General features: G+C 36.2%; 1 protein-coding gene across 3 annotated transcripts in view; it reads right to left on the minus strand.

Annotated features, from left to right (window-relative positions):
- Window positions 1-27,407, minus strand: part of CSMD3 (CUB and Sushi multiple domains 3) — a 1,478,779-nt gene that overhangs the window by 121,218 nt on the left and 1,330,154 nt on the right. For all 3 annotated transcript variants that reach the window (XM_086335396.1, XM_086335395.1, XM_086335397.1), the window contains 4 exons: window positions 25,995-26,204; window positions 17,659-17,847; window positions 16,694-16,871; window positions 15,596-15,741 (listed from right to left, as the gene is read on the minus strand). In XM_086335396.1, coding sequence (XP_086191522.1) covers window positions 15,596-15,741; window positions 16,694-16,871; window positions 17,659-17,847; window positions 25,995-26,204 — 723 coding nt within the window. The remainder of the gene's footprint in view (window positions 1-15,595; window positions 15,742-16,693; window positions 16,872-17,658; window positions 17,848-25,994; window positions 26,205-27,407) is intronic.

The following is a 27,407-nucleotide window of genomic DNA, read 5'->3' on the forward strand; positions in this document are numbered from 1 at the left end:
AACAGCGTGAGAGCAGGGCCCGCTGTTCATCTTATTAACTGCAAATTCCTCAGGGCATAATGCAATACACGATATAGCAATATTTGATAAATACTTGCCAAGTGACTGAATGCTAGACAAATGAAAGAAGGAATAGGGAATGAGTGAAAAATACAGAAGCAATATAGTCTTAGGATACTGAATATGAACTTGATCCCGACTCTCTGGGTTTAAATTCTGTTTTTAATGCTGACAAATTAGGAAGTTGTGGCAAATTACTTAGCCAATAACTCACTTTTATTCATTTGTAAAATAATAATGATAATGGTACTAATTTTATGCCACCTCAACAGACTGGTATAAGATCAAAATGATTATAGATGCAAAGCCCTTGAAGTAGTACCTGGCAAATAGCAAGCACTCTATAAAGGTAAACTCTTATTACATCAGATTGGATTTCCAGATATTTGGTGACCACAAATAAAAAAGAAAATTTGGTAAAATATTAATACTTTCTGTGTTTCTTAAGTTTTACTTTTTAATTGCAGAAGACATTTAACTTGGTGGCAATTACTAAAATAACTATGAGCAAATTTAAGCACATGATCTTGGTTGGTAGGAGCAGGATATAATAAGGTTAAGGTTTGAGATGTGATATATCAGAAGTGTAGTAATTGAAGACAATAATGGGGAATTAGACACTGAAGCTCTGTTTATCTTTCTGAAGATGTTTCTATCATACCAATCAATCTCACGGGAAAACATACATTCCGCAATCTGTGTTGATGAGTAATATTTTGTGTACAAAGCAGCCTGATCTACCATTTATTCTGGAAGCAGACTGACTGTTCAAAATTGGCTCCCTGACTTGCATGCTCTATGACCTCAGGCAAATTGCCTGTGTGCTTCAGTTTTCACACCTACAAAATAAACGTAAAACTAAGATTGAGTTAATATATTGTAAAGTATGTAGAATAGTGCCTGACACATACTATCATTTCAAAGAGCAAGAACATTCCCCATTTTGCAAAAGTTAAAATGAGCATGGCTGCTGTGGTAGCAGTTGTGCCCTGAACACATATAATCTCAATCTGATAAGAATTTACACATGACCCCAATGTCATTCAAAGGGCTAGTACCCACGTGATTTTTATAGAACACATCAAATTATTTTCTTTTTTATCTAGTTTAATTTAAATTGAATATACTTTGAAAATGCTGAGTTCTTTGTTTTACATTGATGTGCATTATACTGTAATATAAAGCCCTTGAGTTCAACATCTCATTTTATAGCCATGTGTAAGAATACTTTGCACATGTCTGCGATGTCAAAACTGCTAGCACAACGCTCTGGAAATCATATTCAATAAAATGCTAACTCATAACTAATTAAATTAAGATAAGATCTTATCCTCAATGTATATTGTTGAGTTACTTTGGAAGAAAATAAATGGGTCTAGGATGAATACATCCAATATTGTATACATAAGAATCATAGCTTGTTTGAGGTAGAAATTACCTTGTAAATCAACTATTTTAATCTCTTATTTTTGGAGGAATGGAGAGAGGAAGAGACCTAGAGGAATGAAGTAAGGTAGAAAAGGACACATATCCAGTTATGAGCAGAATTGAAACTTCAAAATTGTGTCTTCAAAATTATAAATAGTACAAGCAGTATCTTAGTCCATGTTTTCTATGGATTGTTTTATTTAAAAACAGCTTCAAAGTGATGACTATTAATGAAAAAATTGCATAACATAGATATTTACACATTTAAAATAAATATCTGAGCTAAATCTGTGTTTTCTTTTAGATGAATCACTTTATTTGACATGCCATTCCCTTCAAGACACTATTGACTTATTTAACAACTACAAGAGGGCATCTATCCTACATATCATTATATTTTCAGGATGACCATTGTTTGAATAGTACTTTGTTTTCATTCAACTGTGTATAGATGTGTGGTTACTGGTCCACACATTTTACTTCTTAAAATCACTTTTAGGATTTAATTCTGCCAATATATTTGGTTATTTTTAATTTCCTATTTTCTTTGTAATCAAACATCCAACCCAATTCCAGAAAAGAAAGCTGCATTTATCTACTTCAGTTCACTGAGCTATAAAAGGCTTCTTCAAAAAAAGACAAAACAGGACACTGGCAAATTGCCATTCCTTCTCTAAACCAAAAAAGCATAAGACAAGTACACAACCTTTCTGCCAAATAAGGATACAATATTTCTTAAAGAGGAAAAAAAAATAATGTTTGACATTCCATTATAAAATCTTGGCATTCTCTAACCACTGGTGTACTTCAGTGTTGACCCAGATTAGTTCAAGTTTGATAACCTCATCATTTGGGGAAGATTTGGAGGGGGAAAAACACTGATAATTACATAGTTATATAATTTTCTCAATGTTATGTAAAATAACTTCAAGCAGCTCCACTTGAAAGCAGAGTTATGACTGTTGAAACAAATGCTGAGTTCTAACTAAGAGAAAAAAAAATATATATATATATATATATTTTTTTTTTTTTTCCCCATTTTGGAGAAAGTCTGCTATTCAGTTGATATGAGCCATACAGGTTAAGTTTCAGCAGTGCTTAATAGGTTACAAATATCTCTTTTTTATCTGTTAATATTTTACAATCAATTTGTTTCTCTGCCTATATAACGGCAGAGAAATCAAGAGAAAATGTTCAGTCCTAGATTTAGAGATGAGACAGAGAATAGATCATTAGAAATGAATCAAAAGAAGCTACTTGCTATTTTCCTATAGATGGAAAAACAGAACTATAGTAAACAAAATTTTGGGGAAATATCCTGAATTATCCACAAGATTTTAACAGCTTCTGCATGAAGTGACTTTCCCGTATTCTAGTAGCTAATTGAAAATATCCTACTTTAGTAGAGACCACTTCAGTCTGAGAAGTAATGTGCCAAAGGTCTCTTCTCTACATTGAGTGAGTTGCCTGGCATATTAGTAGCACATCAGGCGTGACAATTTGTTCCTTGTCAGTCTCTATTTCCCTTTTCTGTTCACTACAATAGTTTGGTTTGGTTTTTGGCTATGGAGGAACATGTTTCAGTTATTTAACCATCACTTTAAACTATTCTACATATTGAAAAGAAAAGAAGGAAGAAAATAAGGGAAAGAAAACAAAGCACAGCCCCTGTATGCTGTGGCTTGGAGCTGGCCTGGCTGTAACTTTTAAGGCCATGATTTTCTACTGTTTACTGTAAACAAATTAAGTAACAACTAACATCAGATATGATAGCTCTCTGGCCTTGTTGGAACAAGACAGAAAACAAGACCTTCCATAATCATGTCCGAACATACAAATAACAAAACACAAAACAAAATGAAAACACCAATATGACCAAGATTCCGACAACTCAGCTGGTATGAAAGAATGCTGCTCCCCCTGCCAATCATAGTGTTAGGTGTGCCCCACACCTTTCACCTTCTAGAAGAAAAATTATTAAGATACACAATTACAGAACTGCTCCAATTTTCTGACAGCACCAAATCCAGAGGAAAAACATGATCCTTTAAACTTTTCCAGAATCATCTTACACAGTCCAAATCCTATAAAAAGCCTTTCACTGAAACTCCACAGTTTTTCATAGTGTCATCCTCCTCATAACAGTGAGCCTATGAATTCAAATTGGTTTAACTACAGAAGTGTTCCTAATTGACTTTGGCTGGAGGGAACTGAGATATTGTAGAATTTAAATGCCATCTTATCAATGGGGGTGTACATACAGCAAAATATCAAACTATTCCAAGTAATTTTGACATGCCTTTCAATCATTTAAATAATCACTAAGCAGCAATTTAAGTAAATGGCATTTAAGTAAATGGCACTGTCATGTCATCATTACAGTTTCACCAGTTTTTTTTTTTTTTAGCTTTATATCTATCTATCTAGATATGTATATAATTGTATGATGTGCATATCCCCTATGCTCTCTGGACATCAAACAATGAAACATTTTATAAGCTCAGGGCTCTAGCTATTGAAATATGAAAGGAAGTCAGATCTTTAGATTGTGCAAAGCAATGGGGTCACACAGTTCAAAGCAATGTTGATTTATGTTTTATATAAAATGTGTCCTTATATATACAGCAGTCTCTTTTAGGATGAGACTTTGTGGAGTTAAATATACTTGTCCCCAAATGCAGGATTCATTATAAAGGCAAAATAACCTTAAAAGTTGACCTAAAAGATATTACAGGTCTTTCAAATGCACTTCTTAAAAATAATCTGAAGTTCAGTATATTCAGTTGGCAAAAAATTTTGCTCTGGATTTTCCATAAAGTGTTACAGAAACAAAACCATATGAGTTTTTTGGCCAACCCAATATATTAAACCGTTCTTTTACAGAAGCTACACCAATAACAGAAAATAATGAATACTATATACTAGTGAATTGCATTATCCTCACTAGGAAAATCTTCTATAATAATTGAGGTTCCCTAATATCCAACCTATATGCAGGTCAGGAAGCAGCAGTTAGAACTGGACATGGAACAGCAGATTGGTTCCAAATAGGAAAAGGAGTACGTCAAGGCTGTATATTGTCACCCTGCTTATTTAACTTATATGCAGAGTAAATCATAAGAAACGCTGGGCTGGAAGAAGCACAAGCTGGAATCAAGACTGCCAGGAGAAATATCGATAACCTCAGATATGCAGATGACACCACCCTTATGGCAGAAAGTGAAGAGGAACTCAAAAGCCTCTTGATGAAAGTGAAAGAGGAGAGTGAAAAAGTTGGCTTAAAGCTCAACATTCAGAAAACGAAGATCATGGCATCTGGTCCCATCACTTCATGGGAAATAGATGGCAAAACAGTGGAAACAGTGTCAGACTTTATTTTTCTGGGCTCCAAAATCACTACAGATGGTGACTGCAGCCATGAAATTAAAAGATGCTTACTCCTTGGAAGAAAACTTATGACCAACCTAGATGGCATATTGAAAAGCAGAGACATTCCTTTGCCAACAAAGGTCTGTCTAGTCAAGGCAATGGTTTTTCCTGTGGTCATGTATGGATGTGAGAGTTGGACTGTGAAGAAAGCTGAGCGCTTTTGAAAATTGATGCTTTTGAATTGTGGTGTTAGAGAAGACTCTTGAGAGTCCCTTGGACTGCAAGGAGATCCGACCAGTCCATTCTGAAGGAGATCAGCCCTGGGTGTTCTTTGGAAGGAATGATGCTAAAGCTGAAACTCCAATACTTTGGCCAGAGGATGAGATGGCTGGATGGCATCACCGACTCAATGGACGTGAGTTTGAGTGAATTCCATGAGATGGTGATGGACAGGGAGGCCAGGCGTGCTGCAATTCATGGGGTCGCAAAGAGTCGGATACTACTGAGCAACTGAACTGAACTGAATATCCAACCAGTCCATTCTAAAGGAGATAAGCCCTAGGTGTTCTTTGGAAGGACTGATGCTAAAGCTGAAACTCCAGTATTTTGGCCACCTCATGCAAAGAGTTGACTCATTGGAAGAGACTCTGATGCTGGGAGGGATTGGGGGCAGGAGGAGAAGGGGACAACAGAGGATGAGATGGCTGGATGGCATCAATGACTGGATGGAAGTCAATTTGCGTGAACTCCAGGAGTTGGTGATGGACAGGGAGGCCTGGTGTGCTGCAATTCATGGGGTAACAAAGAGTCGGACATGACTGGGTGACTGAACTGAACTGAACTGAATATCTGATACTGAAAAAGGAGGTACCTTAGATAATAGATTTAAGCAATAAAATTACATTTTGTGTTTTAATTTAATAAATATATATTCTGGCTATACTATAGTGGTTGGCATAAGTCAGGACCCCCAGTAAGACTTTTCTCTTCACAGACAGATCATAGCACATTCTAAAAATATAAAGGGGAACACACTAAATTGTGACAAATCTACCAACATACTGTTGTTAGAATATAGGTCGCAGGGAAGAGAAGCACTAACATGCTCAAAGTTGTAATTAGAAGAGGTATTTTCTAGGAAATGAGATGACTTATTATCTTGCTAAAAATGAAAATCACTTTTGCTAAATATTAAAGAAAAATTATACTTCATATACATTAAATAAAACCCGTGCATGAGATAATACCAGCTTAGGACACTGCCTAGCATTCAGTAAGAACTCAATATAGTTTAGCTATTATTATTATTATTGCTGTTATTGTTGTCATTATTTATAAAGAGGGCAACCCGCTCCAGTATTCTTGCTAGGATATCCCCATGGACAGAGGAGTCTGGTGGGCCACAGTCCACGGGGTTGCAAAGGGTAGGACATGACTGAGAGACTAAACAACAATATTCCTTAAAGTAAGACAGACCTATTTTGAATTTCTGGCAGCCCGTTTATTTATTAGTTCTCTGGCTCTATATACATTACACATTTCTTTCTTTCAGTTCTTTAATGATTAAAATTGGAATAATAATACTTATGTTGCAGAGTTATAACAAAAATTAGCATAGAAAGCATCTAGAATAGAGCCTGGCACATGAAGTTTTCAGTAAATGGTAGCCATTGCTATTAGAATGACTATTAATACAAAGTCGGTATCTGCAAAAACATGCAGTTGAAAAGGATTTTTTTGTACTTTACTATCAGGAAGTCATTGATTAGGAATACTGTTATTATTTACTATAAGACAAAGCCATCTTGACTCTGTGACAGATACCAAGAAAATTTAGCTCTTACTTTAAAGAATTACACTTACAGCAACACAGTTAAGAGACACACACTTTTCCTCAGATGAAGAAGAAATACGATATGTGAGATAAAGCACCTCAACATTTAAGCCTGCCCTATTTTTTCACGGCATAGAATTTTCATTTTCCAAAGCTTTTTATGAATGTTATATTTGATCGTGAAAGGCTTTATGAAGGTGTTTTAAAAAAGACATATAGCTGACTAGATCTCATAAAGGAAGTCTGGTTAGAGTAGGAAAAAAAAACATTTTTTTCTTCCTTTTTGACATACTAAAATATACTAATAAATAAAATCTAAATAATCAATCTGACCTTAGAAAAATACATGAAAATACTGATCTGTTAAATTTATAAAATAAATACACAGTCCTAAAAAAAAAAAAAAAAAAAAAAACTTCTGACTTAAAGGGGTAGGGTACAACAGAAGGAGTTATTAAATCAATAAGAGAATATAAAGAAAACTGAGTGGGAGTAAACCATTCTAAGCTTAGGTATATTAAAGGACCTTAAAATAAGTGTTAAATAGTAAATTATCTTCCTGGTTAACTTCTGAAAATGTACCAAATGACCAATTTTTTTTTTTTTTTTTAAACACTATGAGAGCACATTTTGCCCCTCAGCTATAACTACTGACTGGAGTAGGAAATGGCAACCCACTCCAATCTTCTTGCCTGGAAAATTCCATGAACAGAGGAGCCTGATAGGCTAGAGTCCATGGGGTCACAAAGAGTTAGACACAAATGAGTATGCGCATACACACAGCTATTAAACATGAGCCTCAAGTATGAATATTATATTTGAGATTGTATTAAATTGTACTAACTGTACCAATACTAATTTGATAACAAGCATTTATTTTTTTAAATTTTTGTGAGAAAGGATGAACACACACGTATGTAACTGTAAAACAACCTTTGTAAAATTTCTCATTAATGCAGCTCAAATAAATTCAATAAGACAACTTTTTAAAAAGAATCTGAATACATACCACTGTGAGATAATTAAATATAATTATTTATTCAATAAAAAATATAAGGACTAAGAAGCTTAAGTATGATTTGTGTCCTCAAAAAAGCACTCTTTATTATTAAACTCACAAGCATATACTAGCTATGTAAAACAGTATAGCATACTGTAAGTTCTTAAAAGTTTGGTAAAAGAGAATAAGTGGAATCATAGAAGAGATGGCAGTGATCGCTATGAGTCTGGATTATCAAGGAAAGGAGAAATTACACTTAACATAGGGGCAATTAAAGAACTAGTGATGAGTAAGAAACCGTTTAAGAATGGAAGCTCAGAAAGCAGTGAGAGAAAGAATCTGATGGGAGTCAGGGTAGGCACTGGGGAGTAAGAGTCAATGGATCAGATTATACAGTAAATTTAAACGAGTTAAGGCATCATGCATTCTTGAAAAAGTGAGTCAAAGAAAAGTAGTACCTTAGGAAAATTGTCCTGCTAGGGCTGATAGAATGTAAGGCACCTGTCAATTTTTAACAAGACCCTGTATACCTTTCCAAATTCATTGTTATTTTAAGGTTTGGGTAAAATTCCCAGAGATGATTCAAATTTCAGGATCTTCTAAGCTCTGGCAATTGTGCCTTATTATAGAATTTAAAGTATAAATGTAAATAAACACAAATACTCTATTAGAAAATCTAAAATGTAAGATAAGATATGGTAAGGAAAGGAATATTTACTGAACATATATTCTGCTGGGCACTATGCTAACCATGTACTATTCATTGTCTCTATTTCATCTCTGGAATGCAAAGTTGATGATAGTGATAATAAAAGCACTTTTGTGGGTTGAGCTATATAAAATTGTTAATATTCAGTATTTTTGACCAATAAATTCATAAGGGTCAACCTAAGATACGCCAGTAATTGGAATAATTTCTATATATACAATAGTTCGCTAATCTTTTCTGCAACTATTCTGTGTTGTATAGGTGAAGAAAGTGGAAACCAAAGGGTAACTACTCAAAAGTTAACTGAAAACAAAGCCCTAAACACATACTTGAACTTCTTTATGCCTAAACTAATTATATTTTTAATATATATGACTCAGAACCTAGTTATTAAAATTGTGTGGAACATGGTCTGGAATGAGAAAATATGTTTATGCATTCACATAAATGCCAATGTAAATACATATTCATATTTTATATGTGTTTACATTATACTGTTATTCTTGCATTTTTCTATGTAAGGATTATCACATTTTCAAACACACACACACACACACACAACCACACACATCCTTTTCTCTGACAATATTTCTCCTTTGAAATATTTCCTAAGTTGTTATAAGAATTTTATACTTCCTAAAGATTATTTGTATGCAGGTCAGGCAGCAACAGTTAGAACTGGCCATGGAACAACAGACTGGCTCCAAATAGGAAAAGGAATACGTCAAGGCTGTATATTGTCACCCTGCTTATTTAACTTCTATGCAGAGTACATCGTGAGAAACGCTGGGCTGGAAGAAGCACAAGCTGGAATCAACATTGCCAGGAGAAATATCAGTAACTTCAGATATGCAGATGACACCACCCTTATGGCAGAAAGTGAAGAGGAACTCAAAAGCCTCTTGATGAAGGTGAAAGAGGAGAGTGAAAAAGTTGGCTTAAAGCTCAACATTCAGAAAACTAAGATCATGGCATCTGGTCCCATCAGTTTATGGGAAATAGATGGGGAAACAGTGGAAACAGGGTCAGACTTTATTTTTCTGGGCTCCAAAATCACTGCAGATGGTGACTGCAGACAAGAAATTAAAAGATGCTTACTCCTTGGAAGAAAACTTATGACCAACCTAGATAGCATGTTCAAAAGCACAGACATTACTTTGCCAACAAAGGTCCATCTAGTCAAGGCTATGGTTTTTCTTGTGGTCATGTATGGATGTGAGAGTTGGCCTGTAAAGAAAGCTGAGCACTGAAGAATTGATGCTTTTGAACTCTGGTATTGGAGAAGACTCTTGAGAGTCCCTTGGACTGCAAGGAGATCCAACCAGTCCATTCTGAAGGAGATCAGCCCTGGGATTTCTTTGGAAGGAATGATGCTAAAGCTGAAACTCCAGTACTTTGGCTACCTCATGCAAAGAGTTGACTCATTGGACAAGACTCTGATGCTGGGAGGGATTGGAGGCAGGAGGAGAAGGGGACGACAGAGGATGAGATGGCTGGATGGCATCACTGACTCGATGGACGTGAGTCTGGGTGAACTCCGGGAGTTGGTGATGGACAGGGAGGCCTGGCGTGCTGTGATTCATGGGGTTGCAAAGAGTTGGACACGACTGAGCAACTGAACTGAACTGAAAGATTATTTTACTGATATTTAGAGTCCATCTACGAACAGATCATTTACATATGACTTAAATCAAATCCCTTACGATTATACAGTAGAAATGAAAAATATATTCAAGGGATTAGATTTGACAGGCAGTGCGCCTGAAGAACTATGGATGGATGTTCATATAGTGATCAAAACCATCCCCAAGAAAAAGAAAGGCAAAAAAGCAAAATAGTTGTCTGAGAAGACCTTATAAATAGCTGAGAAAAGAAAAGAAGCAAAAGGCAAAGAGGAAAAGGAAAGATTTATCCATATGAATTCAGAGTTCCAAAGAACTGTAAGGAAAGATAAGAAAGCCTTTCTACATGATCAATGCAAGGAAACAGAGGAAAACAATAGAATGGGAAAGTCTAGAGATCGCTTCAAGAAAATTAGAGATACCAAAAAAACATTTCATGCAAAGAGAGGCACAATCAAGGACAGAAATGGTATGGACCTAACAGAAGCAGAAGATATTAAGAAGAGAAGGCAAGAATACACAGAAGAACTATACCAAAAAGATCATATGATGCAGATAATTACAATGGTGTGATCACTCACCAGGAGTCAGACATCATGCAGTGTGAAGTCAAGTGGGCCTCAGGAAGCATCACTATGAACAAAGCTAGTGGAGGTGATGGAATTCCAGTTGAACTATTTCAAATCTTAAAAGATGATGCTGATAAGTGCTGCACTCATTATGCCAGCAAAATGGGAAAACTCAGCAGTGGCCACAGGAATGGAAAAGGTAAGTTTTCATTCCAGTCCCAAAGAAAGGAAATGTCAAAGAATGTTCAAACTACAGCACAACTGTACTCTTCTACATGCTAGTAAAGTAATGCTGAAAATCCTCCAAGCGATGCTTCAAAAGTATGTGAACCGAAAACTTCTAGATATTCAATCTGGATTTAGAAAAGGCAGAGGAAGAAGAGATCAAATTATCAACATCTGCTGGATGATAGAAAAAGCAAGAGTTCCAGAAAAACATCTATTTCTGCTTCATCAACTATGCCAAAGCCTTTGACTGTGTGGATAACAAAAAATTAGAAAAATTATTAAAGAGATGGAAATACTAGACCACCTTACCTGCCTACTGAGAAACCTGTATGCAGGTCAAGAAGTAACAGTTAGAACTGCACATGGAACAATGGACTGGTTCCAAACTGGGAAAGGAGTACATCAAGGCTAAATACTGTCACCCTGCTTATTTAACTTATTTCCGATAGTTGGTAAAGAATCTTCTGGCAATGCAGAATACTTCGATTCGATATATGGGTTGGGAAGATAGAGTGGAGAAGGGATAGACTACCTACTCCAGTATTCCAGGCTTCTCTTGTGGCTCAGTTGGTAAAGAATCCACCTGCAATGCGGGAGAGACCTTGACTTGATCCCTGGGTTGGGAAGATCCCCTGGAGAAGAGAAAGGCTACCCACTCCAGTATTCTGGCCTGGAGAATTCCATGGACTGTACAATCCATGGGTTCCCATAGAGTGGGACATGACTGAGCTACTTTCAATTCACTTCACTTCATGCAGAGTGCATCATGTGAATACTGGGCTGGATGAAGCACAAACTGGAAACAAGATTGCCGAGAGAAATACCAATAACTTCATTTATGTAGATACTCCTGCTGCTGCTGCTAAGTCGCGTCAGTTGTGTCCGACTCTGTGCGACCCCATAGACAGCAGTCCACCAGGCTCCCCCGTCCCTGGGACTCTCCAGGCAAGAACACTGGAGTGGGTTGCCATTTCCTTCTCCAATGCATGAAAGTGAAAAGTGAAAGTGAAGTTGCTCAGTCGTGTCTGTCTCTTAGCGCCCCCGTGGACTGCAGCCTATCAGGCTCCTCCGTCCATGGGATTTTCCAGGCAAGAGTACTGGAGTGGGGTGCTGTTGTCTTCTCTGATATATGCAGATGACACCACCCTTATGGGAGAAAGCAATGAGATACTAAAAAGCCTCTTGATAAAGCTGAAAGAACAGAGTGAAAAAGTGGCTTAAAACTCAACATTCAAAAAACAAAGATCATGGCATCTGGTCCCATCAGTTCAGTTCAGTTCAGTCACTCAGTTGGGTCTTTGTGACCCCATGGATGGCAGCACACCATGATCCCCTGTACATCACCAACTCCTGGAGCATGCTCAAACTCAAGTCCACTGAGTCAGTGATGCCATCCAACCATCTTATCCTCTGTCGTCCCCTTCTCCTCCTGCCTTCATCCTTTCCCAGCATCAGGGTCTTTTCTAATGAGTCAACTCTTTGCATCGGTGGTCAAAGTACTGGAGTGTCAGCTTCAGCATCAGTCTTTACAGTAGATATTCAGGACTGATTTCCTTTAGGATGGACTGGTTGGATCTCCTTGCAGTCCAAGGGGCTCTCAAGAGTCTTCTCCAACACCATAGTTCAAAAGCATCAATTCTTTAGCGCACAGCTTTCTTTATGGTCCAACTCTCACATCCATACATGACTACTGGAAAAACCATAGCTTTGCCTACATGGACTTTTGTCAGCAAAGTAATGTCTCTGCTTCTTTATATGCTGCCTAGTTTGGTCATAGCTTTTCTTCCATGGAGCAAGCATCTTTTAATCATGGCTGCAGTCACCATCTGCAGTGATTTTGGAACCCAAGAAAATAAAGTCTGTCACTTTCTCCATTGTTTCCCCATCTATTTGCCATGAAGTGATACAACTGGATGCCATGATCTTCATTTTTTTGAATGTTGAGTTTTAGGCCAGCTTTTTTCACTGTCTTCTTTCACTTTCATCAAGAGGCTGTTTAGTTCCTCTTCACTTTATGCCATAAGGGTGGTGTTATCTGCATATCTGAGGTTATTGATATTTCTCCCGGCAATCTTGATTCCAGTTTGTGCTTCACCCAGCCTGGCATTTTGCATGATGTGTTATCCATATAAGTGAAATAAACAGGGTGACAAAGTACAGCCTTGACATACTCCTTTCCCTATTTGGAACCAGTCTGTTGTTCCATGTCCTGTTCTAACTGTTGGTTCTTGACCTGCATACAGATTTCCCAGGAGGTAGGTAAGATGGTCTGGTATAATCTGTTTAAGCATTTTGCACAGTTTGCTCTGATCCACACAATCAAAAGCTTTGGAGTAGTCAATGAAGCAGATGTTTTTCTGGAATTCTCCTGCTTTTTCTATGATCCAACAGATGTTGGTAATTTCATCTTTGGTCCTCTTCTTTTTCTAAATCCAGCTTGAACATCTGGAAGTTCTTGGTTCACATACTGTTGAAGCCTTGCTTGGAGAATTTTCAGCATTATTTGCTAGAGATGAGTGCAATTGTGTGGTAGTTTGAAATGTCTTTGCACTGCCTTTCTTCATGATTGGAATGAAAACTGACCTTTTCCAGTCCTGTGGGGACTGCTGAGTTTTCCAAATTTGCTGGCCTAATGAGTGCAGCACTTTCTGATCCCATCACTTCATGGCACAATAGAGGGGGGAAACAATGGAAACAGTGACAAACTTTATTTTCTTGGGCTCCAAAATCACTCCAGATGATGACTGCAGCCAAGAAATTATACAATGCCTGTTCCTTGCAAGAAAAGCTATGAGAAACCTAGACAGCATATTAAGAAGCAGAGGCTTTATTTGCTGACAAAGGTCCATATATTCAAAGCTATGGTTTTTCCAGTAGTTATGTATGGCTGTGAGAGTTGGACTATAAAGAAAGCTGAGTGCTATATAATTGATACTTTTGAACTGTGGTGTTGGACAAGACTCTTGAGGGCCCCTTGGATGGCAAGGAGATCAAATCAGTCAATCCTAAGGGAAATCAGTCCTGAATATTTGTTGGAAGGACTGATGCTGAAAGTGACGCCCCAACACTTTGGTCACATGATGCCGAGAGCTGACTCATTAGAAAAGTCCCTGATGCTGGGAAAGATTGAAGGCAGGAGGAGAAGAGGACAACAGGATGAGACAATTGGAAGGCATCACCAACTTGATGGACATGACTGAGCAAACTCTGTGAGTTGGTGATGGATGAGGTATCCAGGCATGCTGCAGTCCAGGGGTCGCTAAGAGTTGGACATGACTGAGCCACTGAGTAGAACTGAATGAACTGTCCTTTCTTTATTCACTTGTTCAGGCAAGATGCAGACTAATAAATATTTATGTAGGGAATCATAAAGAGAGAAAATGTGCAGAATACATTTCAGCAATGAATTCATCTTTTGAACTTAGAAATCATTTAGCTTTTGGTTCTCAAACTACGATTATCTTTCAAAGTATTAAAGCTATTGTTGCTGCTTTAGACTGTACCTACATACTGCTAGCACCAATGAACAATTTACTGAAAAAGGCTAATGAGTTACTGAAAAAGGCTAATGAGTTACTAAAAAAGTAAACAGCCTAATTCATAGTTTTCTAACTGATCTCCCTGTTTTCTAATTTGCTACGCTGGAGTATACATGCAGCTCTGGCCACTACAGAAGCACAAATTGGGCATTATCTACTGATTGATAAGTGCTGAGGTTAAGGAAATCAAATATTTTCTGGTCTGTTTCTAAATATTTCTGTACCGAATGTACTTTAAGTGTTTTTGTTCATAACCATTTTTGACATCATATTTTTCACATAATATAATCTTTGACTCTAAAGATTTTCTTACTTTGTGTTAAAAACAGAAGAAAACATTAAGCTATTTGTTAATGTAATATACAAGGTACATGTTCACCTTGGAAATGCTAATATAATTTTTGCAAATTTAATTTAGTAGCATCTCGATCTTGTGAAATGATCATGGAACTGGTCTGACAAAGTCATATGAAACAGAATGAATTTATGAAACTACGGTCATAATAGATGAAAGAATCTAGTCACTATGGTTTCATATTTCACTAAATATAAAAGTAAATATTTTCATATATATAATGTAACAGAATTTAACATAAAAATAAATTAAAAAACCTCTGAAACCATCTGAATGCTCTTTTAAGAAAGTGAATATTATGAAGACAGAACCCATAATAATTCTATACAAAGAACTGAAATTGCAATTCTTCATAAATTATGTTGCAGGAATAAAAGCTATGAAGTTAATGATCTGGAATAGTCATTTAAAACTATAAGATTCTAGAACAGATACAGTTGTGAAACAAGAGAGTATAAATGAATGAGTGATAATGATCTAAAGCATAAAGTTATTGGATGATAATTTTAGAAAGACTCACAGCATGCTGAATAGATTAAACATTTTATATTGAAAAAAATCTATTGATGTTTTAAAATTACATGTAATAAAATATGAACAGCTGGTTCTCTTTTATGGATTTCTTTGCAAGAAATGATTATTTTCTACTGGGATAATTACTGACTGATTTATTTTTTATTTCCATTTGCTCACATTTTAATGTCCCTAAACACTTAGAAGAGGTCATTGTTTGCAAGTAAAAGTATTTGAAGTGATAAAAAAAAAAAAACTGTCTAATTTTAATACCTTTTCAATCACTGGCTAAATATATATTATACTCAATTTTTCCATGACAATTTCAAACATTGCCAAATCAAACAGAAATTCCTAGATGAAACCTACCATGATAACTGAGCACAAAAAAGCCACTTGTTGTGAAATCACTGTGGAATTTGATTAGAATCTGATTGGAAGTGCTGTAGACTGATTCCAAAGCAGTATTGCCACTGAACTGTCCAATCTGTGGTGAGTTTTGGTCTGGTCCATCCCTACAGGGGAGAGACAGGGCAGGGAGGGGGCAGGAGAGTGAGATTGATGTTTTGGGAAAGTTTCACACAAAGTATTACATATGATACAAAGATGCAGTAGATGAAATAATCAGCACATGCCAAATCATATTGGTGTATGTTTATTTGGATGATAAAATATTTAAAAATGTAAAGTGAGAAATAGATCACATTTTCACCTAAATGAAATGCACCCATATTGAGTGAAGTCGCTCAGTCGTGTCCGACTCTTTGCGACCCCATGGACACCAGGCTCCTCCGTCCATGGGATTTTCTAGGCATAGTACTGGAGTGGGTTGCACCCATATTAGCTGTAATTAATTAAATTGCCTTGGCTTCCTGGTCACCACCCAGATCCTCCCAAATACTGGAGGTTTTCCCTCCTTTTATTTTCTTCAAAATAATCTTGAGAATCATAGACTGTCAAATTTAGAAAGAATTTTAGAGGTCATACAGTAATTCAATTAACAAACTAAAAAATTAATTCTTATGTTTTCTTTATAGTTTAGAGATATTTCAATTAACAGGATAATAATAATACAAAATAATATGATGAATTATTATGATAGAAATTCAGTAGCTATATTAAGCAACTTATTGGAATACAGCCTTTTAAATTTCACTAGTTTTGAAATACAGAACTTTCTTACCATAAACTTACTCTGATTTAATTCCCAGGTTTTGCACATTATTTTAATAACAAATTTAATCTTCACCCATAAAGTTTTTGTTCTATGCGTTTAGCTACTTCATGGCAAACAAACTGAATCTTTTTTATTTGTCTTATTCTGCAAAACACAGCCACCTTCAGTTATTCACACCAGTTCAAGCATCACATGGCAATCTGTATAGAGGACCGTGATATATTTTTACTCCTATCCTATTTCACTGTTATACACAGTTGAATCAATCAGTAACAGAGGTCTTGGCTTACCATACAGTGATGAAATCATAGATTGGTTCTGTTTGTAGGACAGTAAAGTTGATGTAGATTCCATTCCCAGGGGGTACTTTTACGAGCCAAAAACAGTCTTGAAAGTTTGGATATTCATCTGGATACCCAGGAGAGTAAATGGTTCCATTCATTGCAGTTATATTCCCTCCACAAAGAGCTACAGAAAAGATACAATATGTTTAAGTAGAATCATAGTAAATTGATTACAAAATTTGCAAACATTTCATACCTCTTAGACAGTATAAAAGACATCTGTGTTATGTTTCCACCTCAGTTAAGGTATATAAAATAAAGCTGGAAACCATGAACCAAACAGAGTGAATGTTTGTTTATTTTTCAGCATGAGGTATTCTACATTGTTTTTCACTATCACTAGATTAGTAAATTACATTGTATTTGCTTTTTTCAAATACTTTATCCATATATATATATATATACTGTTCAAAAGTTGAACAGTATATCATGTATAAATATAAGGACTTATATCATGTATAAATATATCATATATAAATATATCATGTATATCATGTATAAATATAAGGACTTATAAGAGGATCGAGGCATTTTTATTTATTTATTTTAGAAGAAATGAGCCCAAATTCAGTAACAGTATCTGGGCTACTGTTTTATAAAAGAATGATTACTAAACAAACACACATGCAATCACATAGACATCGCATAGGAGAAGCTCTAAAGCGTTAACCAACTTTACTTCAGCATCCATAGAGAAGGTTAGGACTCTTGACTCAAGAATTACAAAATTAGTTCTTTATTATGGAGTTTTAAGGTCTTTGCTAACTATAATTCTTCAACTGAAAGGAAGACTCTATATTTAGCATGACATTTGAAGAGATAAAACAAACAAACAGAAAAAGAGTACCAAAACAAGAATTATTAAACACAGATTATATCACCTAAAAGATAGCTTCAAGTTAGAAGCATACCTTCACACCTTGGAAGTGGATGATTCCAGTTACGACTCACTCCATGAAGGCAAGTGAGGGCTGAATTTCCAATCAGTGTATATCCAGGGAAACATTCAAATGAAATGGTTTGACCCACAGTAAAATCATTGCCGATCACAAAACCATTTCGAAATGGGCGTGGATCAGGACAGCTTTGCAACTGATAGGCTGGAAAACGTAAAAAAAAGAAAAATTTCCCTTCTGAATTATGAAAGACCACAAGAGGGTACTATTTGCAATCTGCAAAATAGAGGTAGTGCTGCTTGCAGTTGGTTAGAAATAATAATTTGGGTTTATAGCAAGTGATGTTAATGACTGTATGTTTCTTATGTCTGTAATTTTCATATTAAAATTTTAGCATAATTTATTAAAATGCATTGTTTAGTCACTCACTGATGAAATCTGTTTAAAGTTTTAATGAAAATATAAATTACCCTTAAAGCCACAATTTTAATCAAACATACTCTGATCCCTTTACCTAGAATGCAATTGCTTTCTGGTTATATCACATGTATATAAAATAAAATAAATATATGTGTAAGCCTAATTCTGAATCTTTCTGAAATTCTTAAGCTAATTTTCCCTCTAAAAGAAATAAATCACTCTCTATCAAGTTTTTCTAAAGAAGTCATTTAACAATATAAAGTACTAGGAAATAATTTCCTTCTAACACAAATTTTGTAATTCAGTCATCACTGAAGCACAACTATTTTATTTGTTCATACTAATGTTGTTCTACATGCTTTTATCACCGTATCCTAAAAGCTTTGCTTACTCCCTTTTACATATTAGGTGCTTAATAAACACTGCTGAAAAAATTTTGAACCTACAAACAGTATATATACTCATATATTATTAATATTTCAGACTTTATTTTTAAGAAATTCAAAACCATATATAATTAGTAAAATTTAAATTACCAGCAGAGATTATTTTTCTACTGACTGTTTAAATTCCTTTTTTAAAAACTTTTTTTATTTTTCAGTAATTCCAAAGTTACACAGAGGTTGCAATAGAAAGAACTATGCCATCAACAAGGTTTCCCAGTGGTTAACTCTGATACATATTCATCATTCTCTCTTTCTTTTCCTAACCCTGTCCCCATCTACATCTGTGTGTGTGTGTATATATGTGTGTGAACACACTTTCTTCTTTTCAAATTAGTGGAGAATAACTTGACATATCACTTCTATCTCACAAAGAAAAGGACACTCCTATGTAACCACAAAATTGAGAACATTAACATTGAGCATATTAAATTCTAAATTTCCCAAATCAGAAATTTACATTTAAGGTTGAATAAGGGGAGGCCTTACAATAGCTGTGAAAAGAACAGAAGCGAAAAGCAAAGCAGAAAAGGAAAGATATAAACATCTGAATGCAGAGTTCCAAAGAATAGCAAAAAGAGATAAGAAAGCCTTCTTCAGCGATCAATGCAAAGAAATAGAGGAAAACAACAGAATGGGAAAGACTAGGGATCTCTTCAAGAAAACCAGAGATACCAAAGAAACATTTCATGCAAAGATGGGCTCGATAAGGACAGAAATGGTATGGACCTAATAGAAGCAGAAGATATGAAGAAGAGATGGCAAGAATACACAGAAGAACTGTACAAAAAAGATCTTCACGACCCAGATAATCACGATTGTGTGATCATCACCTAGAGCCAGACAGCCTGGAATGTGAAATCAAGTGGGCCTTAGAAAGCATCACTACGAACAAAGTTGGTGGAGGTGATGGCATTCCAGTTGAGCTATTTCAAATCCTGAAAGATGATGCTGTGTAAGTGCTGCACTCAATATGCCAGCAAATTTGGAAAACTCAGCAGTGGTCACAGGACTGGAAAAGGTCAGTTTTCATTCCAATCCCAAAGAAAGGCAATGCCAAAGAATGCTCAAACTACCACACAATAGCACTCATCTCACACGCTAGTAAAGTAATGCTCAAAATTCTCCAAGCCAGGCTTCAGCAATATGTGAACCGTGAAATTCCTGATGTTCAGGCTGGTTTTAGAAAAGGCAGAGGAACCAGAGATCAAATTGCCAACATCTGCTGGATCATGGAAAAAGCAAAAAAGTTCCAGAAAAGCATCTATTTCTGCTTTATTGCCTATGCCAAAGCATTTGACTGTGTGGATCACAATATACTGTGGAAAATTCTGAAAGAGATGGGAATACCAGACCAACTGACCTGCCTCTTGAGAAATTTGTATGCAGGTCAGGAAGCAACAGTTAGAACTGGACATGGAACAATAGACTGGTTCCAAATAGGAAAAGGAGTATGTCAAGGCTGTATATTGTCACCCTGTTTATTTAACTTATATGCAGAGTACATCATGAGAAACTCTGGACTGGAAGAAACACAAGCTGGAATCAAGATTGCTGGGAGAAGTATCAATAACCTCAGATATGCAGATGATACCACCCTTATGGCAGAAAGTGAAGAGGAACTCAAAAGCCTCTTGATGAAAGTGAAAGTGGAGAGTGTAAAAGTTGGCTTAAAGCTCAACATTCAGAAAACGAAGATCATGGCATCCGGTCCCATCACTTCATGGGAAATAGATGGGGAAACAGTGGGAACAGTGTCAGACTGTATTTTTCTGGGCTCCAAAATCACTATAGATGGTGACTGCAGCCATGAAATTAAAAGACGCTTACTCCTTGGAAGGAAAGTTATGACCAACCTAGATAGCATATTCAAAAGCAGAGACATTACTTTGCCAACAAAGGTCCGTCTAGTCAAGGCTATGGTTTTTCCTGTGGTCATGTATGGATGTGAGAGTTGGACTGTGAAGAAGGCTGAGCACCGAAGAACTGATGCTTTTGAACTGTGGTGTTGGAGAAGACTCTTGAGAGTCCCTTGGACTGCAAGGAGATCCAACCAGTCCATTCTGAAGGAGATCAGCCCTGGGATTTCTTTGGAAGGAATGATGCTAAAGCTGAAACTCCAGTACTTTGGCCACCTCATGCGAAGGGTTGACTCATTGGAAAAGACTCTGATGCTGGGAGGGATTGGGGGCAGGAGGAGAAGGGGATGACAGAGGATGAGATGGCTGGATGGCATCACTGACTCAATGGACGTGAGTCTCAGTGAACTTCTGGAGTTGGTGATGGACAGGGAGGCCTGGCATGCTGCGATTCATGGGGTAGCAAAGAGTGGGACACGACTGAGCGACTGATCTGATCCGGAGGTCCCTAAGTTGTTAACTAACATATCACTCTATATTTTAAATTTTAATACTCTAAAGTTTTCAGAATTAGTCAACAGTCCTTTAAGGATATTAAGTGTTTAATTGTCATTTTCATTTGAATTAATATTCCATAAGCAAAATATATCAAATCCAAAAAGTCATTTCAGTTTAGGGTAAATGTATATCAAGGCAATGGCACCCCACTCCAGTACTCTTGCCTGGCAAATCCCATGGACGGAGGAGCCTGTAGGCTGCAGTCCATGGGGTTGCTAAGAGTCGGACACGACTGAGCGACTTCACTTTCACTTTTCACTTTCATGCATTGGAGAAGGAAATGGCAACCCACTCCAGTGTTCTTGCCTGGAGAATCCCAGGGACAGGGGAGCCTGGTGGGCTGACGTCTCTGGGGTCACACAGAGTCAGACACGACTGATGCGACTTAGCAGCAGCAGCAGCAGTTAGGATATATTATTCTATTAAATAAATGCTTTCAATTTTCAATCACATTTAAAGGTAATTTTTCTCAGTTTTATTAAAATATAATTTATATACATCACTGCATGAATTTAAGGTGTACAGTAGAGTGATTTGACGTAGATGTTTTGTTCCAGTTCCAGTTCAGTCACTCAGTCATGTCCGACTCCTTGCAAACCCATGAACCACAGCACACCAAGCCTCCCTGTCCATCACCAACTCCCAGAGTTCACTCAAACCCATGTCAATTGAGTCGGTGATGCCATCCAATCATCTCATTCTCTGTGGTCCCCTTCTCCTCCTCCTCTCAATCTTTCTGAAAATCAGTGTCTTTTCAAATGAGTCAGCTCTTCTCATCAGGTGCCTAAAGTATTGGAGTTTCAGCTTCAACATCAGTCCTTCCAATGAACACCCAGGACTGACCACCTTTAGGATGGACTGGTTGGATCTCCTTGCAGTCCAAGGGACTCTCAAGAGTCTTCTCCAACACCACAGTTCAAAAGCATCCATTCTTCAGTGCTCAGCTTTCTTTATAGTTCAACTCTCACATCCATACATGATTACTGGAAAAACCATAGCCTTGACTAGACAGACCTTTGTTGACAAGTAATGTGTCTGCTTTTTAATATGTTGGCTATGTTGGTCATAACTTTCCTTCCAAGGAGTAAGCGTCTTTTAATTCCATGGCTGGAGCCACCATCTGCAGTAATTTTGGAGCCCAGAAAAATAAAGTCTGTCACTGTTTCCATTGTTTCCCCTTCTATTTGCCATGAATTGATGGGACCAGATGCCATGATCTTAGTGTTCTGAATGTTGAGCTTTAAGCCAACTTTTTCACTCTCCTCTTTCACTTTCATCAAGAGGCTTTTTCATTCTTCTTCACTTTCTGCCATAAGGGTGGTATCATCTGCATATCTGAGGTTATTGATATTTCTCCCAGCAATCTTGATTCCAGCTTGTGCTTCATCCAGCCCAGCATTTCTCATCACATACTCTGCATGTAAGTTAAATAAGCTGGGTGACAATATACAGCTTTGACGAACTCTTTTTCCTATTTGGAACCAGTTTGTTGTTCCATGTCCAGTTCTAACTGTTGCTTCCTGACCTGCATACAGGTTTCTCAAGAGGCAGGTCAGGTGGTCTGCTATTCCCATCTCTTTCAGAATTTTCCACAGTATATTGTGATCCACACAGTCAAAGGCTTTGGCATAATTAATAAAGCAGAAATAGATGTTTTTCTGGAACTTTTTTGCTTTTTCCATGATCCAGTGGATGTTGGCAATTTGATCTCTGGTTCCTCTGCCTTTTCTAAAACCAGCTTGAACATCTGGAAGTTCACGGTTCACGAATTACTGAAGCCTGGCTTGGAGAATTTTGAGCATTACTATACTATCATGTGAGATGAGTGCAATTGTGCGGTAGTTTGAGCATTCTTCGGCATTTTCTTTCTTTGGGATTGGAATGACCTTTTCCACATGTTTTGTGAAATGTTGTCTATGATAAGCTTAGTTGGCTGGATAATCTTGAATAGAATAAAACTCATTGACACCTGAATAATCCTGTGATAATTTACATATTTCACCTTTCTATGCTTTTTAGTTTAATGAGGATATATAGGAAATACATTTTAAATGATCAGGAGAAAGTTCTCATCCTAATATCATATATAATACAGGACCTAAATCCTAAATGTTGCCAGTAATAGCATTAATGTGGAACAAGTCCTTTAGTAGAAGAGTATCCTTATCAGTAATTATATACAATTCATTCTTCCAATATTCAGAATGTTTTTAAATTTGCATCACAAACTTATGTAAAAATAACAGATTCTGTGAATCTGTATTAACTTTTAAAAAAATGTTATTAGCTCAAAAATATAAACTCAGTAAAAGAAGAGATAGTTTTTAAATTCAACATAATTAACAAATAATATCTAGTGATCACTGCTATACATGATGGCTCATGTCAATAATATTAATATTATATAAATAAAAGTAACAAATGCTATATATTTTTATTTTATTATGCAAATAAATATTTTTTCAAGGACATATTGACTGAAAAATGCAGTAAAAAATGTTCAGATTTTAGATTTTTCACATTCAAACAAGAATTTGGCTTTGAAAGACCAAAGGAAAATGAGTGCATGGCAAGAAGATGAAGTCAGGTTTAAGGTGAATAGCAAAGTGTTTAGCATAAGACCCCATACACTTGTTAGAGAAGAACCACAAATATACTTCTGAGCCTTTTAGATGCAAAGAAGAAACTCAATCAGTTTCCCAGAAGTTTCTGAAATTAATTTCCTCAGGAATACCGTACATTTTGTACAGAAATGTGACAGTTATGATTTTCTCTTTTATATACAGGATGATATGTGGTACTATTAAATTATGTTTGCAAGCCTAAGCTAAACTGTAATCACTGAGATCCATGTGCAGTTGAATGTTACAATGTCTATTTTCAGTTCAGTTCAGTCACTCAGTCGTATCTGACTATTTGCGACCCCATAGACTGCAGCATGCTAGGCCTCCCTGTCCATCACCAACTCCCTGAGTTCACGCAAACTCATGTCCATTAAGTCAATGATGCCATCCAACCATCTTAATCTCTGTCATCCCCTTTTCCTCCTGTCCTCAACTTTTCCCAGTATCAAGGTCTTTTCAAATGAGTCAGCTCTTCATATCAGGTGGCCAAACTATTGGAGTTTCAGCTTCAGCACCAATCCTTCCAATGAACACTCAAGACTGATCTCCTTTAGGATGGACTGGTTGGATATCCTTGCAGTCCAAGGGACTCTCAAGAGTCTTCTCCAACACCACAGTTCAAAAGTATCAATTCTTCAGCACTCAGCTTTCTTTACAGTCCAACTCTCACATCCATACATGACTACTGGAAAAACCATTGCCTTGACTAGACAGACCCTTGTTGGTAAAGCAATGTCTCTGCTTTTTAATATGCTATCTAGGTTGGGCACAACTTTCCTTCCAAGGAATATGCATCTTTTAATTTATGGCAGCAGTCACCATCTGCAGTGATTTGGGAGCCCCCCTAAATAAGTCTGACACTGTTTCCCCATCTATTTCCCATGAAGTGATGGGACCAGATGCCATGATCTTAGTTTTCTGAACACTGAGCTTTAAGCCAACTTTTTCACTCTCCTCTTTCACTTTCATCAAGAGGCTCTTTAGTTCCTCTTCACTTTCTGCCATAAGGTGGTGTCATCTGCATATCTGAGGTTATTGATATTTCTTGTGGCAATCTTGATTCCAGCTTGTGCTTCATCCAGCCCAGCATTTCTCATGATGTACTCTGCATATAAGTTAAATAAGCAGGGTGACAGTATACTGCCTTGACATACTCCTTTTCCTATTTGGAACCAGTCTGTTGTTCTATGTCCAGTTCTAACTGTTGCTTCCTGACCTGCATACAGGTTTCTCAAGGGGCAGGTCAGGTGCCCTGGTATTCTCATCTCTTTCAGAATTTTCCACAGTTTATGTGATCCACACAGTCAAAATCTAACTACTCTTAAATTTCTTTTTAGGTATATACTTCTATTCAGCAAATATTTATTGTGCTCTTACTCTTGTAGTTACTTGAAACACATCAATGAACAACACAAAGATCTCTGCTCTGGTGGAGCTCATGTCCAAAAGTATCACCTACTTGTGAGTCAACTAGAAATCAGGAAAAACTTGAATTAAATTTTTTAAAAATCACATGATCATTAAATCCTTTAATAATTAAGGCAGTGATGTAATTAAAGTTTGTTACTTTTGATTGAATATTATAATCACTGGAACTGTATTGTTTGAATAAATATTATAACTTAAACATTTACTTTTAAATCTCAGACTTTTAAGATATGAAGTGACAGTAAAAAGCAAAAACAGAAAACACCAAAACAAAAACTACACTAAATAATTACTAATGATATACAACATGGTAAATATTTTATAATCATTTCATCACAAAGTTCAAAACAACTTATCTGAGAGGTACTCTTATTAACTCTATCATGAAAATGAAAAAATGAACTCATGCCCTATATCATTTAAGACTGAACATAGAGAATCTACATTTAAGCCTAGGTCTTCCAGAGTCTAAGCTTTATATTCTAAAGGGATGAAATTCATGCTCAAGGTCATGCAGCAGACTTATATTGGAAATAGGCCTAATATAATATGATTGACAAAGTATTTATTTATTTCATATTCTCAAAGCAGTAGAGTGATATCAATGAATGTTATGTTATTCTTTCATTATAAAGTAAGAGAATAACTTTACATATAGTAGAGGAGCACCACAAAATATCTTTTCAATATACTCATTTTGATATGAAAGCAAAGACTCAATCTTACATTTCCCCATGTCCTGTCTGACTGCCTGGCCTTGATTTGTTTTATTTGATTGTGTATTAAAATGAATTAAATACTTTTTTCATGGTTAGAATTTGTAAGGCGTCAAAAAGACATAATTTTCCCACATTTGGTTGCCTGAAAATTGCATTATTTAAAACTCTGCCTAACTGAAGCTTGCCTTGGTAGGGCTCCTTTTTTCTTTCTAAAACACAACATAAAAAATACTTAAGAGTTAGATTGCTAATAGCTGTCTATAGGCTAAATAATTTCTCATTTTGTATTATTCCACTCACCTTGGTATACAATGTGAAACCCTTGTTTGTTTTGTGAATAGTCACTGTGAAAATACAAGCTGGTTTCATGGGTTGTGCTAAACAGGGAAGATGGTATTTGAGGACCACTAAGTCGCCCAATAACAGTACTAGTTTCTGAGGATCCACTTCTTACTTCCAAATAATCATGTATGGTTTCTGTAGAAAAATTTACAAACTGCAGATGGACACCTAAGGAAGAAAAACAAACATTATGCTACTTTATTTTTTACCAAATTAAGTGCATGCATATACACAAACACACACATTCACATTAATGTTCTTAAGATACATTTGCATTTAGGTTGAGAGGCATACTGTCAAGATCTGGGCCATGGGTTTGTTGTCTGCTCAGAACAATTAGCTTTGCTATAGTTCAAATAGAATAACTGCTCTCAAATGCCATAATTTGTCACATGGGAAACATCTCATTTTACTACAATGTCACCATAACAAAACTAATTAAGAAAGTAGCTTTCTTGCTCTTTAATACCATTTAAAATTAGATCAATCAACTCTTAAAGATGAAAAGCCACTCAATAATTTTTATTTTGTAAAAGGCCAATTTGAGGGCAAAATACGATTGCAAAGTTTTATATATTAACATAATCAGATTTCACGACTGTGTTAGAAATTAGTCACATACAGGGGATAAATCAACTTCTCCAAAATATCATTTTGAGGCATATAATTTTCAGTATTCTGTTTTAATATTTTCTTGTCAGAAGATAATGCCAAATGTTATATAATATTCGTGATAAAATCTAGGGGTCATTGTTATTTGCTACATTACAAAATAATTTCTTTATAAACATAACTAAAATATGGGACAGTGAAATGCCTCTGGGGTAGAAAAAATAAAAGTCGCATTGAGGTTGTTGTTCAGTCACTCAGTCATGTTGGACTCTGTGGCCCCATGGATGGCAGCGTGCCAGGCTTCCCTGTCCTTCACCATCTTCCAGAGTTTGCTCAAACTCATGTCCACTGAGTTGGTGACCTTAAAGAGGAATGTCCACCTAATTCAATTAATATTCAATTTTTATTGAATTCTATGTTTTGTTTTCACAACTACCATTCTTCAACTTGTTAGTAATAAAATCTGACATTTTTTGTGTTTTCCTTTCACTAGGCACTATTTTAAGTTTTTTATATGCTAACATTCCATGCTCATGGTTACTTGTGAGAATGAGGAGACTGAGGCACAGGGAAGCTCAACATTATACTAAGCTTACACAATATCCTAAAAGAGCTGAAATTACAACTCAGATACTCTGGCTCTTGAGCTGTTGCTCTTAATAACTAGTGAGGTTTTCAAGTCAAGTCATTTTGTTCCTGGAAACAGTTACATGCAAATCCTGATACATGGAAAAAGAATTATATGAACAAATAAATTTG

This window comes from Bos grunniens, chromosome 14 (genome assembly GCF_055505025.1).
Source record: "Bos grunniens cultivar Pamir isolate PY7600 chromosome 14, Bosgru_T2T1.0, whole genome shotgun sequence".
NCBI classification, from domain to species: domain Eukaryota; kingdom Metazoa; phylum Chordata; class Mammalia; order Artiodactyla; family Bovidae; genus Bos; species Bos grunniens.